The sequence below is a fragment of the Mesoplodon densirostris genome, chromosome 3, assembly GCF_025265405.1.
Source record: "Mesoplodon densirostris isolate mMesDen1 chromosome 3, mMesDen1 primary haplotype, whole genome shotgun sequence".
NCBI lineage: Eukaryota > Metazoa > Chordata > Mammalia > Artiodactyla > Ziphiidae > Mesoplodon > Mesoplodon densirostris.
Window position 1 is genome coordinate 81,695,538 of NC_082663.1, and position 19,429 is coordinate 81,714,966.

The 19,429-nt window shown below is 38.8% G+C and overlaps 1 protein-coding gene across 3 annotated transcripts in view; it reads right to left on the reverse strand.

Annotated features, from left to right (window-relative positions):
• CHD1 (chromodomain helicase DNA binding protein 1) overlaps nt 1-19,175 on the reverse strand; it is an 80,269-nt gene extending 61,094 nt beyond the window's left edge. For all 3 annotated transcript variants that reach the window (XM_060093197.1, XM_060093196.1, XM_060093195.1), the window contains exons 1-2: nt 18,692-19,175; nt 16,433-16,631 (exon numbers count right to left, since the gene is read on the reverse strand). In XM_060093197.1, the coding sequence (XP_059949180.1) occupies nt 16,433-16,485 (53 nt within the window). In that variant the 5' untranslated portion in view covers nt 16,486-16,631; nt 18,692-19,175. The remainder of the gene's footprint in view (nt 1-16,432; nt 16,632-18,691) is intronic.
• Nucleotides 19,176-19,429: the final 254 nt, after the last annotated feature.

A 19,429-nucleotide genomic window follows, 5' to 3' on the forward strand; every position in this document is an offset into this window, starting at 1 on the left:
ATAGGTAAAAATATAACAACTGCATAAAGGTTTTCCTTAAGAGATATGGAAAGATAAAAACACTAAGGAAGGGAAATTAAAGACCAGCTGTATACAACAGCTGCCTCAGAAACTGCTGGTCACCCAACTCAGCATGTCTTCTTTTCCTTAGTAACAGAAATCCCAATGTTATGGTCTACAAAGTATAAAAAAGTGTACAGCAAAAACTCCTTGCAGCTAAGTATGGCTATTAGCTAAAAGTTCTGACAAATGAAACATAAGCAGAAATGTTGGGTTGTACTTCCCAGAAGGCTACTCAACCGGGCTGACTCAGCTAGGAGATGCTCCCTTTTTTGGCCCTTCTGATTTGCCTTCAAAATTTCCAGCTGTCTGACAGTAGGAAAAGTGCTCAAGATTCACATCTGCACAGGTTCTTTTAATATAAAAGCCAATATTCTTTTCCAATATTCCCAAGGTTATGGTAAGTGAATGTTCTTAATAACTTGAGTGACCATGAAAAATTAATATTCTGTTCAGTAAGACATTAAATCCATTTTTAAATTGTTTTATTCAAGCTAAGTTTTTAGAAGCTTTAGTGCAGCTATCGTCAATGGTTTACTTCCTCATGAGTTCCACATAACTAAAATGTTATGATTCTGTATCTATGGATTGGCTGTGAGAAATGCTTTTCAAACTCTAACAAACATGAAGATGACCATCCCTCTCCAAGTTTTCAATTACATATGCCTTGGCCCCATCTCATAGCCTCTGGTGAAGCTAGCACCTTGAGGAGTTTTAATGACTCACTTTTGTTTTTGGGATAAAATGACTAAAATCTGATCTCTGCCTACCTCTCCAATTTATCTTAAATATCTCTATTCTGCACCCTAGTCTCACTAACCTATCCTTTAGCCTTTGAATTTGCCATGCTTTCTCACCTCATAGCCTTGGTATAAAGCAATTCTCCCTACCTGGAAAACTTGTTAATCTTCATCCCACCTTCTTCCCTAGTTCTAGACCTCTTCCCCCAGACTACATTAGACATCTAGCATGGTATCTGGCACTTAGTGTATGCTTAACATAAACTAGTATGAGCACAGGGGTGTTTTACTTAACAACTGTATCCCTACTTTCTAGCACTCTACCTGACATATTCTGAAAATATATTTGTGAATTAATAAATGGCTAATACTACCTCATTACTTTTATTCAAAAACACCATAAGCCTAAGTTTTCCACAGAAATTTTCTTGTTCTTACTCCTGGTTTATCTGCCTCTACTTTTCTCTTTTGGGTTTTTTCTTCCTCCAAGTTATCTAACTTAAAACTGTTTTGGAGAAAATAATTTTAAGAAGAAATTTTTTCTTCCTTTTTTTTTTTTTTTATTTTGAAGAATCAGATGATCTGAAAACACCAGGTCCACTTCCCACACGGTCACAATTGTCTATATCTAAGTAGCACTGGTTCCTTTTTTTTTTTTTTGGTCCGCGGGCCTCTCACTGTTGTGGCCTCTCCCGTTGTGGAGCACAGGCTCCGGACGCGCAGGCTCAGCGGCCATGGCTCACGGGCCCAGCCACTCCGCGGCATGTGGGATCTTCCCAGACCCGGGCACGAAGCCATGTCCCCTGCACTGGCAGGCGGACTCTCAACCACTGCGCCACCAGGGAAGCCCTCACACTGGTTCCTTTTGATGAAGGATATGACCTCCAATTCACCAGTCACCTCCCCTAAACAAATGTCTTATACCTGGACAGCTTCATTCATTTATGTTATGTTTGGCCCTTATGGCTCCTTTTCTCACTTATACTCCAATTAAGACAAAATTTTAAAAATCTCTTTATAGCTTTCAAAATATTTTGGTAAAATGAATTCCATTTTATCCTCACCACCAAAAAATGTCCTTGGAGGCACGTATAGGGAGACTTTATAAACTGTTTTCAGAGAAGACAACCCTCCTAAGGTCCCAGCTTTAAGGAGACAATTCTGTAGTCAAATACTAAGTTCCAGTCCCAATCCCAGCACCCTGTCCAGAGGGCCTGTATCCTTCCAAATATCCTGCGTTGCCCTGTTTGCTCAGAGCTTACTGCTCTGACTTTGAGTTCCGTTCTGTTCCTGGCGCATCAAAGTTTTCTCTAAAGTTCAGCTGCACATCTACTTTTTTTTCCTTTGCTCTATATTATTTAGCATTTTCATGTGTTTGTGGGTAGGAAGTGCTTCAGAGTGAGAGTCTATGTTAGCTCAGCCCAGCCTATAACACAATTGCAAGACCTCTTTTCTCTATACTCATCTTTCCACTCTTATCAGTCCTTTGGACTAAAGAAAACACTACTACCTATACTGAGTACTTGAAAATGATGTACTCTCAAGTGAATAAACAAAGATTCTTCTATGTTACAGGAAAAACATGCTTTTTTATCACAGGAATTGGAAACTAGCCTGCAATGGAACATAAAGAAAGAATGAATAAAATAATGACCTTCTAAGAAAGTGGTAGCAATGGACAGCTGCTTTCCTTACCACCAGATCGCCAACATAAGAAACTGGCCCTGATAAATCTTGGAATAGATTGAAAAGTCAAAAGAAAGTAATACTGAAGTGGGTGTAGAAGTACTGAGGAGGAATGAAAAGAACATCTCAAAACAGTAGCACTAATGAAGAAGAAAAAAACACTGTGTATTTAAACATCATATGTAAATTAGACTACCTTTATCAAAGGCTTAAATCGACCATTTAACTTAAAAAATGTATCCATTTGTTTACTTCTTTCCTTCCTAATATGTAAAGATTTTCTTTCTAATATATCACATTTCCGTAATTTTTCTTTCCTTTTTTTAAACTGTTAGAATTTAGATGAATTAGACTCTGGGGAGGAAGAGGGTAAGAGAAGTTATAGGATACATTGATAAAAGGTAAACTGATTTTACACAGATATTATAATAGAGGCTTGTGTACCTGACAATTACAGTAATAATTTAGTTATTATATTACAATAAATAGAACTGTATTTGCAATTTGCAATCAAAGAACTGTACTTATTGTTCTAAAGAACAAGCATAATGCACTAAATTCTCACTTTACGCCTTGCTCCCTTCCTCCTGTTGTGGCCTCTCCCGTTGCGGAGCACAGGCTTCCGGACGTGCAGGCTCAGCGGCCATGGCTCACGGGCCCAGCCGCTCCGCGGCATGTGGGATCTTCCCAGACTGGGGCACGAACCCATGTCCCCTGCATCGGCAGGCAGACTCTCAATGACTGCGCCACCAGGGAAGCCCTTTGAGGGAGTTTTTGAAAGAATTTTTTGACAGACATTTGTGGGGAAATTCGGGACTAACTTGATGGTGTTCTGAAATTCAAATGACTTATTTTCTCCTTGCCTCCTAGCCCTTTTGTCTCATTATATGTATATATTTACACCCATTAGATAAGCCTCAGGTTTCTACCACATGGAAATAATAAACATACTTAAGGATTACTGTGAAGATTTAAAAAAATGTAAAGCATATTATCTGACATATACTAGGAGCTCAATATTAATAGCTATTAGAATTTTAAAAATTGATTTTTTTCCCCTGAGTTCAAGATCAGAATCATTACTTCAAAATTTGTGTTAGGTGTTCTTTGGACTGTCATAATTATAAGTATAAATATATAAAATGTGTATGAATAAAACCTGTAGAAATACTAACATTTTCAAAACAAACTAATAAAAAAAGGAAGACATGGTGATTACTAATTGGTGCTATGTGCCAAACACTGGGCTCTCATCTAATCCTTTCATTTTCATATAATAAACAAATAAACAAACTGAGGTTCAGAGAAGGCTAAGTGAAGAAAACAAATACTAATATTATGAAGAACTGAAAGAAAATTCAGAAAAATGAAAGCCACTAATTTCTTAGGATGATAGGAGTGATTTATTTTTAATATCCCTTTATGTTGTGCCATATGAATGTTGTCTACTTGCCCCTCCCCACTCACCCAGTATCCACTGTGCTTGCCCTTTGGTATTACATAACTGGCACTCCAGTTTTAAATGGCACATGCCCACACAGCTAAAGATTAGATTTCCCAGCATCTCTTTCAGCTAGGTGTGGCCATGTGAACAGGTTTTGGCCAATGGATTATGGCTAGAAGTGATGTAAAATTTCTACATCTTAGCCTTAAACATTAACTGGCTTGCCTTAAATCCTCCCCATTCCCATTTTCTTCCTGTTGACTGAAGATGGCAACCACTGGAGCAATAGAAGCCACATGTTACAGATAACAAAGCTGTCCTACTAGCCAGAGTACCTGGATAACCTCAAGAGCTAGAGCTCACTTACCTGATAATGAAAAGAAGTAACTATTTTTGAGACCCTGTGTTTTGAGGACTCTAGTATATATGGCACCTTAATTGGTTCTCTAACTGATATGCTATAATAATGTTTTAGCAATAAACACTTTTGAAATAACAAGTTGTATACATTTGTAATTTGAATTCGTTTGCTCATCTCTTCAACTAACAAATATTGAACAAGAGTTTCTAGCAGGGACAAAATGCCATGGAAAAGTAAAACTTGTGAGAATCAATGATATAAGGATGATGATAAAAAAAAGGAAAAAAAGATATAAGGATGGATCGGTTGTTGATTGAGGAACCGGAGGTAGGGCAAGTGAAATTAGGCACAAGGCTCATGGAGGGAGTAATTTTAGAGCTGGGTATTGGTGTATTCCCCACACTTTACCTCTAGAAAACACTTCTTCTCTGAGGCAACTGATAAAACTTCTCACTCTTTAAGATTACTCAAAAATATCCTATCCTTCACGTAACTTTCTCCAATTTCTCTAGGGACAGGTCATTGTTCCAGCCCATGTGTTCACAATATTTTGCTCATATGTTACTAATAATTCCTTCACAATATTACAAATTATGCTTATACATGTATCTCTCTTCTAACTACATCCTGGAATTCATTAAGTTGGGGCCTTTAGTTATTTTTATAGACCATTATCCACTTCAACAGGGCTAGAGAAACAATATGGAAATTAGCAGGTATTGAGTACTTACAATTAAAAAAAAAAACAAATTAGTGGTCAAAGGCAATGGCTTTTAAACTTTTTGGATCATGACTTAAATAATAAATACATTTTATATCATGATGTAGTATACACATGCACACATGAAACGTAACAAAAGTTTGATGAAGTAATACTCTACAAAAGGAACACTATTAGTTTACATTATTCTCTTTCATTAAAAAAAATTCAGTTATGGTCCTCTAAGGTGTTGCAACTCACTATTTAAAATATATTAGCATAGAAGCAGTCACTTAGAAAATGAGAAGGGTTCAGCTAGATGATAACTAAGATCAGATCACCTTCAAATTCTATAAAATTACATTGTATTAAAATTTGTTATCCTATCTTTCACTACAGGCTATAAAGTAACTATCAAAGGTTTGAGAAAATCTGGAAAGTATTCATCCTCATGGGTCTGAAAACCAGTTACTGCCTTTGTTAGGAACTAAAGAACACACACAACAGCTCCTTTTAGCATTCTAAATTACCAATCCAATGCAAAATTCTATCATAAACTCTTCTTAAAGTACAGTATTATTCTTAAAGTCTCTAACTGAATAAATGAGAATAAAACTGCTAGAAATAGATGCTAAGAAAGGTAACATTTAGCAAGACTAATTTCAAAGATGACTGGGTTTAGTCATGCTGAATCTGAGGTAAAGACAGTAAACTCAAAAGTTTCTCTAATAAGCATTCAGGGAATCAGATGAGAAATAAGGACTATGTATACATACACTTCAAAGTCACTTAACAAGTTTCATAAAACATGTATGAAATTTGTTATAATATCAATGATATGATAAAACCCTCTAATTCTATTATTTATAATTATAACAAGTAGGCAAAATTTAACGTTTATATTTTTTCCCCATTAGTATTACCTATCACGCGGAAGTCTAACACGTGTAGAAATTATATGTTTCAAAACAATCCACAAAGTAATTGAGGGGAGGAGTAGTAGGTAGGATTTACAGATTAAACTAGATTGAACATGAGATGAAATATGTTGAAACTAGATGATGTATACATGAGGGTTCACTTTATTATTGTCACTACTTTTGCATATGTTTGAAATTATCCACAATTTTAAAATTAGCACAAAGAATAAAATAAATGTCTACATTTAAAAGTTCAATCTTTAAAAGATAAATCATTTGATTAATTTGCTTTTTTAAAAAGGTTTTTAAAATACTTATATGCTTTTAAATTACTTTAATGAATACTCTCACAAGAAAACAAAGTTCCCAGCACTATATATTTTACTTTCTAACAAAATTATTTGTAATTTGGTATTTCATCACAGTCTGCAGATACCCATGAGAGTGTGCTGCACATAAGAACCTTCATCTACTGTGTCATTTAGTGAAAAAAAAAGTGAAATGATCAATGTAGTACAGTATGACTGAGATAAAACTACTGCACACTAGGTCAAACCTTTGGTATAAAATACATGCTAAAACTGGAATAAGGAGATTATTTACATTTTCAGCTCTCATGTACCCTAATTGTAATTCTTTTCTTATAAAATTTCCTTTCAGATCAAACTTCTTCCTTTTATTAATGTAATTCAGGATTTAGTAATTTAGAACTGGAAATACTGTAGTATTTGCATCAGATGGCAATCATCATATTATAATCTACCTCAAGCACAAAAAACAAGAACAGCTTTTTTTGAGGGAATTTAGATTAACTCCACTCTTTTCCAATGGCCCCAATCCTTTACATAAAAACTCTTCAGCATAATGTATTGCCTTCTAACATCATTTTTCTTCAGTATAAAAAATTATTCTTTGCTTTTTGCCTAAGCCTGTCAAAACGCCTCACCACCATAAAAGCCACATTACAAGGACTTTTAACATGCGTAAAATTTAAGGCTACCAGAGGTTTTAAATGATCTCTCAAAAACAAACAAAAGCACAAAATTTCATTCTGATATTGGGTTTGATACAGAGATTAACCATCTGTCTTATGATCAAACTTCCTTGTCTCCTAACCTTTGAACTGCTGCACACTGTATCTCTCTGTATTTACCATACCTACCTGATACTCAGACATTAAACGTTTAAGTCTGTCTCTTTCTTGATTTTAAGTTTTAGAGAATAATCTCAAATTTTAGCATCTTATGATATTCATCACATAGTAGTTGCTCAATCATCTAAATAACCATCTGAGGACAGAGAAGTGTATTTCTAAAAGCAGTAACAGGAGAGATGTGAAACAGCTAATGGGAATGGTTTTCATTTAGAAAACTGCTCCCCACTATTTTTGTGCCTTATGCCACAGCTCTGATAGATACTGTAGACAGTGGATCCCATAAGCCAGTACTGTTTAGCCAGAACTTTGTGTGTCTCTGTATTTTAACCTCAATAACTGAAACCTCAATCTATCCACACCAAAGAAACTTTCAAATTCAGTTTAACATTTATTTAAAGTTGACTTCTAAGCAGTCACCTCATATCACAACGACAAATAATATACTCCTAATTATAAACAGCAATTTTCTCAGTCATTAATATACAAGAACTTAATTCTGGTACAAGAGATTCCTAGAGTCTCTCTCTGAAACCAGTGGGTCTGACCAGTCCATTCACATGGGTAATATATTCTCCCATGGGTATCTCTTAATACACGTAGTGTTTATTCAGCTATGCTTTCTTTTTTCCTCCTTCCTCCACCTAGGACTAAACATACAAAAACTTCAGCGTGACACTAAACAAACCTCAGGGTAAAGAACTGCGAAACTAAGATGTCCAACATATTCTCTGCAATAGGGAACTTGTACTTCTTTTACTGGGGGACTATGAATCCCGTGAAAACCTTCTTCTCCATCATGTTTCTCGATATACACCATTTGTTCTTCTTTTCTTTCCAAACCACATCATTTCTGATCACTAAGATTACAAAAGTTCAAAAGCTCGATGAAGACTTCCCATATAGCCCATTACCTCACTCCAGTAATTTGCCCAATTCCATTTTCTTTCACCTCACCTGAATGCCTATATGACCCCATGAGTTTGAGTACAGTCACTTGATTGTGTATTTAAACTTGGCTATCCCATTATCACCTCTAGATCAAAGTAATCTTTCTGCAACTTAATTTATAATTTCAAAACATGGCAAGATACTGAATGACTCCAGGTAAATAGTTTCATATATATGCATATAAATTTAATATGCCTATACATTTCCTTGGGAATTTTGTTAAAATGAAAATTCTGATTCAGTAGATCTGGGACACAGAGGGCAAGTTTTAGGGTAAAGGAATCATTCTGTACAGTACTGGGGTGGAGAATAAATGATTCTATGCATTTGTCAAAACCCATGAAACTGTATATCACAGAGTAAATGTAATATATGTAAGTTTAAAACATAAACCCATGTGACTGAGGATCCCAGGATGGAATGCAAACTGATATATGAATCTAACTATTACAAATTTATGACATAACCACACTGAAGGGGATGAGGGGAAGAAAGCTACCTTGAGTAACTTTGGAAATCAGTGTTCTGACTAGAAACCGTAAGGCTAAATACAATAGGAACTGTACACTGTACATAAACACTGTATTTTAGTTGGTAAATCTGTTTCTTCTGGGAGTATAGCCTAAAAATTCTGAAACTACTTTACTTGTATACTGAGGTTGGAGTGCATGCATAGTGGATGGCAGATGGTGGGAGCCAGGTTTCTCTCTATTAGAGATGGAAGTTATGAAGGTACAAGAAAGGAAGATTAGGATGAATCTTGTAGTATAGGATTATAATTGGAGACAACAGTACTAACTCATGTTTACCCTAATATGTACACAGATGGGGGCTTCCCTGGTGGCACAGTGGTTAAGAATCTGCCTGCCAATGCAGGGGACATGGGTCCGGGAAGATCCCACATGCCGTGGAGCAACTAAGCCCGTGAGCCATAACTACTGAGCCTGTGCTGTAGAGCCCACGAGCCACAACTACTGAGCCCATGCACTGCAACTACTGAAGCCCGCGTGCCTAGAGCCCATGCACTGCAATGAGAAGCCCGCGCACCACAACGAAGAGTAGTCCCTGCTCACCGCAGCTGAAGAAAGCCCGCGTGCAGCGACGAGGACCCAACGCAGCCAAAAATAAACAAACAAACAAATAAATAAATAAAAATTTAAAAAATGAACAGATGGACAGACACAGAAACAACTATAGATACACATGGTTTAGTATATATAAACATCTGTAGATTGATATAACTCTGCTTTGTCTACTGAGAGGGCCTCGAAGCAGTGACACCTGAGTAGCAACCCAGAACCCAAAACTTGGTTTCTAATACCCTTTTCTCCAATAAAAGAAACCAGCCAGGGCTCTTTGGAGAAATGGTTGATTCTAGGGCAAAAGAATAGGAGGGTGTAAAAAGAACACAGAAGCCAACTTGAAAGAGTTCCCAATGGGCAAGACTAAAACAATGTGAACAATAAAATTAACCTACTGGGGCCTCCCTGGTGGCGCAAGTGGTTAAGAGTCCGCCTGCCGATGCAGGGGATACGGGTTCGTGCCCCGGTCTGGGAGGATCCCATATGCCGCGGAGCGGCTGGGCCCGTGAGCCATGGCCGCTGGGCCTGCGCATCCGGAGCCTGTGCTCCGCAACGGGAGAGGCCACAACAGTGAGAGGCCCACATACCGCAAAAAGAAAAAAAAAAAAAAAAAAAAAAAAAAAAAATTAACCTACTGGATTATAACCCAAAGAATAAAATATACATAAGTCCATGCTTATATAAGTGAATGATGGAATTAATGAGGGAGAAATTATTTCTTTATAGAAGAATTCCATTTAATATTATGTAGTTACTCCCTCCCAGCAGGAGATAGAATTTAATTCCCACCCATGCCACCACTCACCACATCCCTTGAAAGTGGGCTAGACATAGTGACTTACTTCCAAAGAGTACAGTATGGAAAGAGAAAAACAGTAACTTTATAGTGGAGAAACCTGGCAAATACTATCTTGGTCAAATGATAAAGGTTAACGTCCTCAGTAATGTCAAGTGGATATTCTGCTCCCCATATCATGTGACCAGTAGAGCACTTCATCTCTGTGATACTCTTTCTAAAAACTGGTAACTGATAACCCTAGTTTATCCTAGCAAAAAAAATCAGACAAATCCAAATTGGGGGACGTTTTATAGGATACCTGGCCAGTACTTCTCAAGACTGTTAAAGAAATTAAGGAAAGACTTAGAAACTCTCACAGATCAGAGGACCCTGGGGAGAGTTAACAACTGAATGCAACATGGTACCATGGACTGAATCCTGGAATAGAAAGAGGGCATTAATGGAAAAACAATAAAATCCAAGTAAAATCTGAAATTTGGTTAATAGTTGTTTGGGGTTTTTTTAAGACGTTTAAAAAGGCTATAAATCTGGTTTCCCCTTCTGGAGAATTGGAAACATAGTACTAAATACATCACAGGAATTTTGGAAGGAATAGCTACAATAAATTAATGTAATGCACCATATACACCATGGCTCAGTCAGAGTAAGAGCTCAATAATTACTGGTTGCCATTATTACTGAGAAATGAAACGTACCCAGCTTCTTGCTTGCATGGCCTATGACACAGTTCTCTGGGGGGTTCCCAGAAAATAAAAAGCATGTGTAATAACGTCAATAACAACAAGTAGCAAGGTGGTGAATGACTCCATGCAAATAGCTTCATATATAATGCATATGAATTTATTATGAATATATATCACTTGGGAATCTTGTTAGAAAGAAGATTCTGATTCAGGAGGTCTGGTGTGAGGTCCAAGGTTGAACATTACAAACAAGCTCCCAGGTGATGCCAATGCTGCTAGACCAAGTACCACAGCTGGAGCTATAACTTTTCTACTTCTGTAATGTTTTTAAATTTTTCATAAAAAATACAAAAAAAAAAAGTTTTCTGAATCAAACTTTATGTCTTCGCCACAAATACTCATATTTTTAAACACAGAACTGTACCAGCTATAACCCACAAGTCATCAATATCTTAAATAAGCAATGACTTAATCAGTATAAAAAAGGGGCAACTATACATTAATATTTGCCCCCACATTATCTCACACCTGTGAAGATAAAAATAATGTCTTTGAAAGTCAAATCACATACAATTCTCTTATCTCTACCAATTAAAAATTAGTCTAAATACATTACAGTAATTTAGATTAACCACAATTTTCAAAAGTCCCGGGAAAATTTTAATTCTGTGAATTCTGTTTGGAGAGAGTAACCTATTACCAAGGCTCCTGATTCACAGTTTATTGAGTTTTCAAAGCATAAAAAATGATCTTAATAAGTGATCTGAGATTCAGTAGCATGTACAAGATATTTGAGGAAAGAAAAAACTAGTAGGAAAAGATGAAGAAAGTACACACTGAATCAAGAAATAGGGATTAACAAAATAATGAGAGGTAAAACAGTCATACTTTCCTACAATTAATGACATCACAGTTAATTTTAAAAACCAGTTTCTTTAACTCAATGATTTCTAGCCATTCTGGCTTTGTGATTTCACATTTTCCTGTCTTCCTTAAAATGCTTCTTTGCAAAAACTTTTGAAATTTAAGAATAAATTGAACCTTTTTAAAAACACTCTGAGGACTTCCCTGGTGGCGCAGTGGTTAGAATCCGCCTGCCAATGCAGAAGACATGGGTTCGGTCCCTGGTCTGGAAAGATCCCACATGCCACGGAGCAACTAAGCCCGTGAACCACAACTGTTGAGCCTGCGCTCTAGAGCCCATGTGCCACAACTACTGAACCCATGCGCCACAACTACTGAAGCCCGCACGCCTATATATAGCCTATGCTCCGCAACAAGAGAAGACACCGCAATGAGAAGCCTGCACACCACAATGAAGAGTAGCCCCCGCTCACCGCAACTAGAGAAAGCCCGTGCGCAGCAACGAAGACCCAATGCAGCCAAAAATAAAAATTAATTAATTAATTAAAAAAACTCTGAGATAACATCAAAGTAAGCTCAGGAAATACCATTCTATTGCCTTTAAAAAATGTTCAAATTCATTTCTTAAAAGAAACTGATTTTGATGGTAAGAAATCTTGCTGGTATGTGTATACATAAAAGCAATGTTTCCAAAAATGGTATACCATAGAAGCCTTTGATAGGATACTAACAGATATATGGTGAAATATGCAGTCCTGTCTTCAAATTAACTTTGATTTGGTGTTCCTTAAATTTAACAGGTCATTTCGACTATCTGGCTTTTTTCTCAAAGCCTTTAAAAGTGTTTTAGTAACTCTGAATTTCTAAAAATGAGATTTTCATTTAGAACATTTCCATTGATCATATTTCCTGCTCACTGCCTACTCAAAACACTTCAAAAATTGAGACCCAAAGATTCTTGAAGCATAAAACAATTAAAATATTTTCAGTAAGCCAAGGAAATTTAATTTCAACAGAGTTCCTCTAAGTAAATATAAAATTTACACACACATATATTTAAAACATATTTATAAGTATATTAGGTCAAGCACTGTTAATGCTATAAAAAGCTATAATATATCAAGGAAAAGAATTCTTTTAGGGACTTCCCTGGTGATCCAGTGGTTAACAGTCCACCTCCCAGTGCAGGGGACATGGGTTCGATACGTGTCAGGGAACTACGGTCCCACATGCCACAGGGCAACTAAGCCTGTGTGCCACAACTACTGAGCCCGTGCACCACAACTAGAGAGCCTGTGCCAGAACTACTGAGTCCATGCACTCTAGAGCCCGCATGTCACAGCCAGAGAGAAGCCCTCGTACCGCAATGAAGATCCCACATACCGTGACTAAGACCCGATGCAGCCAAATAAATAAATTAAAAAAAATTTTTTTTAATTCTTTTAGAACCAGGTCAATATAGCTCAGTTGCCAGCTCTAGATCAATTCTAAGTAGGTAAGACTGTTATAACACATCACCAAAATTTCCTTCACTCTGTAATAATTTTTCATAAGCGTACTATATAGACTAATCAAAGCAATTAAAATAAATGCTCAAATTTACATGGACAAATTTGCATTATTGAAAATTTAATCTACAGGCAAGCAGAGAAATTACTTCTGAGTATTAAGCATTTATCAATCATCCAAAAATTAGTAAAATGTAATCATGTATTTCTGGTCTTTACCCACAAATCTATTTCTGGAGAAAATCATCATTCAAGTTAACTTTAAAATAAAAAATGTCTAACCAGGCTTTGAAAAACTTCATTACAAATAACAACAGAAATCTACACAGCTGGGAACTGATGCTTTGAAATCTTCCAATAGTATCTTCAGAAAGCTTAACTTCAGTTATATAATAAACTTTGTGCCAACTTGAAACTGAGGTACAGGTGCATCCTGACACATGTTTCTTACTAAATAAGTTTCAAAATTGTCAGTTATAACATAGCCAAAGAGACATTCTCCTGTGTATTCTTCTTCCTTGCTATTAATGGTTATGGAAAGGTTTTCACATCAGAAGAATCAAAACAGACAGTTTAGAGTAGAAAGCTAATCATACCAACTAAAAATGCCAAATGACTTCTTGCTTAATTCTACTTCATTTCATAAATTTCCATGAAGGAAAAAAAGGAAATCTGAAGCAAAAATATATGTAAAAATTCTAGCCAATAACAATCAAATTCTACAGCATATATCAATTTTAAAAACAAGCATAGGGCTTCCCTGGGGGCCCAGTGGTTAAGAATCCACCTGCCAATGCAGGGGACACGGGTTCAATCCCTGGCCCGGGAAGGTCCCATATGCCACGGAGCAACTAAGCCTGTGCACCATAACTACTGAGCCCGCACTCTAGAGCACGCTAGCCACAACTACTGAGCCCACACGCCACAACTACTGAAGCCCGGGCGCCTAGAGCCCGTGCTCTGCAACAAGAGAAGCCACCGCTGTGAGAAGCCTGCGCACTGCAAGGAAGAGTAGCCCCTGCTTGCCACAACTAGAGAAAGCCAACGAAGACCCAACACAGCCAAAAAAAAAAAATTAATTAATTAAAAAAGATGTGTGCTTTATTAAAATAAAAAGCATATTTCTCCCCTCATCACTCTATATTAATATTCATAGTTATGGTGACTTTTGGTTTTTGCAAGAAAATCCCTGTATCTATAAAGTTCACCTCACTCTTTTAACTAGGCACAATCTCCCTTCTCTGTACTGCCTTCTTATGAAAGCTTCTGGTATGGGGGCACTGAGGCTTAGTAACTACGGTAGAGCAAAGGAAAAGGACAGCGTTAACAGCAGAAAGGAAGAAACTGAAAGGAAAACAGAAGCAGGTCTCCCTTCTTCAGATAAACACCAAGGCAGTTGCAAGAACTAGATAACCTGACAGCCACAATTCTAAGAAGTACATAAAACCTAAATGGTAGAAATAATGACTCAGAATAATTAGAGAATATACATTGCATTTATTTAAAATGAGTATGCATTGTAAAAGATTCAAGTAAATTTGATTTCACAGGGTTTAATTTTTTTCATCTCTACTATATCAAATTTGATTTATGACTCCCCCTTTGCTTTACATATGGCAGCAAAATACATAAAAGATTACTGGAAAAGGTAAGGGGTCAGAATATAACAGCATGTGATCTCTCTACATGCTCAACCAGAAGATTTACTCTCAAGAGTCTTATTTCCTATTTCGTGGGTAGTTAGGCTCCTGCGTTTCCCCTAGATATTTCTACCTATTAACCATTTCATTGTTCACTAATGAACAAGAGAATGTGGACAATGTGACTCTCCTATTCACTTACTCCAGTCAATATACCTGTAGAGATTGGAATCAAAGCTGAAATTCAAAGGTCTTCTAGTTTAGCCCTTCAACTTTGGCACTTCCAGTTAAACTCTGTTGTTAAATACTTTGTATATTAAGTAGTAGGATGAAACTTCAAAATCATTTAATTCAACTCTCCTTATTTTACAGTTCAGAAGTCATTAAGAGAACTAGTTAGTGCAGAGACAGGTCAACTCAGGTTTTGTAACTCCTACACCAATACTTGTTCTACTAAATCATTTTGCTTCCCATAACTGCTCCTTGTTTTCTATGATGTTCTTGTTATCCAAACAGTCTGCCTGTGAAACTGATAAACTAAAGTATACCTAGCATAACCAGAAAATCCCAAGCCTCAGGTCAAATACATATCCCACTGCTTCATTTTCTATCCAACATTTTCCTGAAGCCCTCTTAACTGCCAAAACTCTCCTGTTCCTTGTCCTTCACATTTCTCCATCACTGTAATTAATGTTTCAGTTATGTAATATTCTATGTTATATAAAATATGATGCTAATTATAATAATATAGAGTGCTCATTATATCAGGAACTATTTTAAGACCTTTACAGGTAGCATTTCATTTAATCCTCAACTTTAAATAATACTATAATCCCCATTTTATAAATATAAAAATCAAAGTCTCAGAGGTTAAAAAGTTTTCCCTAATTCACACAGCTAATAAGAACAACTGGGTAAGTAATCAGGCAGTCTGACCCCAATGTCCATATTCCTGACCTCTCTATATGATAAGCGTATGTAACTACATGGGATTGCATTATTAACGTGGCTGGTAACTTAAAACTGGGGGGCTACAGAAGAATTTTAAAAGTCTTTGTATTTGAAGAAGTTTCTTACACATTAAAATAGCTTAACATGGCTTACTCCCATAAACCATATCTTCTTTGCAAAGACATGGCCCACGTAAGAACTCTTAACTCAGTCATATATAATTAAAACTCAAATTTGAAAAGGTAATGGGGGAAAAAAGTGTTGCAGCAATACTCTAACACAAATGTCCAGATCAGCAGTGTCCAAAAGAACCTTTGCCATGATAGAAATGTTTTCAATTTTTCTCTATTCATCACGGTAGCCACTAGCCACATGTGACTATTCGGCACTTGAAATGTGTCTAATGTGACTGAGTACTGAATTTTGAATATTTTGTAATTTTAACTAATTTAAATTTAAATAGCCACATGTGGCTACTAACTACTACACTGGACAGCACAGCACAGGTATAGAAGACAAAATGCCAGAAAAAAATGAGTAAAGAAATTCTTATTGCCTTTATTTGGAGAGTGCAGTAACAGTCAAATCAATTTAAATGTTTTTCTTTACTTGCTCTAGTTTCAATTATTAACCCAAACAATATAAACCTCCAAAGAGATTTAAGTATCCCAAACTTTCTATATTTAAATTTCTCTTTGTGCATCTCAATGGAAAAAAATAATTAAACTCTGTATTTTCAACAAAGCTTTATTTATTAGAAACTTTTTAATGTTTGGAGAGCTAACAGTGAATCTGAATCTGAAAACTCTGCCACCTATTAGAAAAACTAAAAAGAGTCACATAAGTTTTCAACTGTTTTCATAATTAAAACTTGATAATAAAGTACTTACCTTGACTCTCCACTACTGTTTCTAACACTTTCTTCATCACTGTGTCCATTCATTGTAAATATCAAGAAGTTTTAAAATAAAATATAAATCTTCCCAGTTTAAAAGATGAATATAAATACTGACTCCTCTTTGAATATCAAAAATTCACAGATGAATTTTCTTCAACATTCACAGGTTTCCTGGGACCCTTCTGACTCACCTAAAAAAAAGAAAAATTAAGAAAGTGAGAAAATTTCCTGTAGACAAAAATAAATAAGTCTATTTGGAACTTATACAAATCTATCTAGGCCAGTTAGATTAGAGGTGGTAAGGAAGGGGTAGGGGTCTTTTTCTCAAAATACCTAGGCTTCTATTAACTACATTCTTGACTACTTACTAGAATTTAGCACACCACTGCTTATTTTTGACCGAAAAAATTAAAATATTTGTGGAGTGATAGAACTTTTAGACTAATTGCAACCGTGTGTATATACCACACAATATAGACAAAAAACTAAAGCAAAATGGTAGTATATAACATATACATACGTTCCAAGAATAGAAAATAGAGTCTTATTAGATACTTGGCCAAACAAATGAATTAAGGAGGAAAAAGGTTACCTTAACCAAGCACTAATTCCTATCACGAAGGACTTCGTATACCAGAGCAAGGGGAAGTGTTGAAAATGCTCACATGAGAAGAGGAGAGTAAAAGTGTATCATATAATCTTAGCCAAAAAAATGTACAGGTCAAAATAAATGTATCCTTTCACAGGTAAACCAATAGCGCAGTTTTAAGTTTAAATAATACAGTATATATATCCAGTTTGGACATGCACAGATTCCTCTGGGGGAAAAAGATAACAGAATATACACTATGATCTTCTAAGTAAGGGGTTTGGGGCAGAAATCATGGACCAAGACACAACATTTCCACCTTTCAACATATCAGCACAACACTGGAGAGTCACCTACAAGCCACCCACTAATAAACAAAGGAGATCTCTGGCAGGGGAGGGAGAGGAAGAAGCGGGGGAAGGAGACGTCAGATCCTTCCCCAGCCAGAAAGTACCGAGACAGACGACTGAGAGCAGAGCTGTCCTCCGACCTCAGCAAAGAGAATTTACTCCTACGATTATTTCCATTCCACAAAAAAAAGGGGGGGGGGGAATAGGCTGCTGCCAACTTAATCATAGCAAACTCTGCATCTAGATCGGGATTTTAATTCTCCAAAAACTACAGCCCAGTAGACTTAGCAAGAACTGTTATCTAAAAATTATTTCACGCAACATTTATTCCTAATGTTAAATATTAATTCCAACTAGCCAAAGAGATTAACTATTAAACAATTAGATCTTAAAAATCTAGGTACTCTAACAAACTGCCTCTCCCGAAAGTCTCTCTTCATTGAGAAAGTTCACTCCTCTTTTCGTTCTTTCCTTTTCACCTCCCTTTCGCCCCTCAAAATGGCTTTCTCTGTAGTTTGTAACTTCCTTTCTCCTCATTTTCCTTCTCAGAGTTAAGTGCTCTTTCTAAGCCCCTTCTTACAACCGTAAGTTCTGAAGCTCCAAGCACCCGTAGCTCTCTCCTGCCTTTCACGCGTCTTAACAATGATTCTTCCCTAAGTCGTTAAACCTCTTCATTTCGCCTTTTCTTTGCCCCGTCTTTTATCAGTTGCTTTCCTCCTGCTAAGTTTTCAAGCGGTTCTCGAAAGGAGGCTGGAAACCTTCCTCCCCCGTCCGTCGCAGCTTCGCTCCAATCAGCCTGCCACCCGGACGCACCCCCCCCCCCCCCATCCCTCCCAGGGCCTCCATCCCGGTCCCGGAGTCTCCCTTCCCGCCTCAAACTTCCTACAGACCCAACCCGCGCCCTCCCGGGCTCGCCCGGGCTGCTGCCCCCTCCCCCTCCCCGCCGCTCCCCACGTGCTGGGAGCCCGGGTGGCGGCGGGACCCACGCACCGGCCAAGCGCACCGCTCGCGTCTCGCAGCTTTCCCCTCGCGGCCCGGCCGGCCCCAGGCCGAGGAAGCCCGGGCTCGACCGCCAGCTGCACGCCCGTCCGGAGAGAGGATGCGCTCTTCAGCGCCGGCCTGCTCTCGCCACTCACACGCCCCCTGAGCGGCGAGCCCATCCGCCGCCGCCGGCCCTCTCAGACCGCCCCGGCCTATGCCCGGCGCCCGGCCGCTGGGCCGCCGCCCGGGCACCGCGCCGCCCCCGCCCTCCGCCTGGCCAGCTCCCGTCCTCCCCGCCACATCCTGACCCACCCGCCGACCCCTTTCTTACCAGCGGGCGTGCAGGCTTCGCGGGGCGGAGAGAGCCAACTCGATCGGCGGCCTCCCCTGTGCCCGGGCCCGCGGTCTCCGCCGCCGAGAGTCCTCGGGCTCCGGGCGTTTCGGGGTAAGCAGGAGTCCGTGAGGGCGAGGGGGAAGGACGCGGAGGAGAAGGGGAAGCCCCGGCCCACGGCTCCAACGCGCTATCCCCTGCGGAGCGGATCCAACAATCAATACATTATTAAAGCACCAACGGCGAGGTCAGCAAAAGCAAGAAGTAACGAGTCGTCGTCTTCACCGCGGCCGCGCGCGCGCTCCCGCTCCCGCCGCTTATCGGCTCCCGGCAGCCGCCATGACGCTGAGAGAGCGAGCGCAACCGTCTCCGTCGTAGGCGCCTCCGCCGCCGCCGCCGCCACAGAGGTAGCCGTCGCCTCCGCCTCCCGCGCGACGTAAGCTTCTCGGCTCACTCCCCTTCCCCACTGGGCGCGAGGCGGGCAAGCGGGCGCGCGCACGCCGAGCTCCACCAACTGTCGCGCGGACAGTGGGAGGGGCTACGTTGTGGAGTCGTGGGGCGTAGGAAGAAAACGATTGGTGCTGTGGCGGGGCGGAGGGCGAGTGCGCGCACGCGCATTGATGGGAACGCGCACGCCGGCCGCGCAGAGACTGCTGGACTCTGGCTACCGTTGTGGGCCGTTGAGCCTTGCTCGGGCTCCCTCCCTTAGCGGCCCGGAGTAGAATTCCGGGAAGTGGG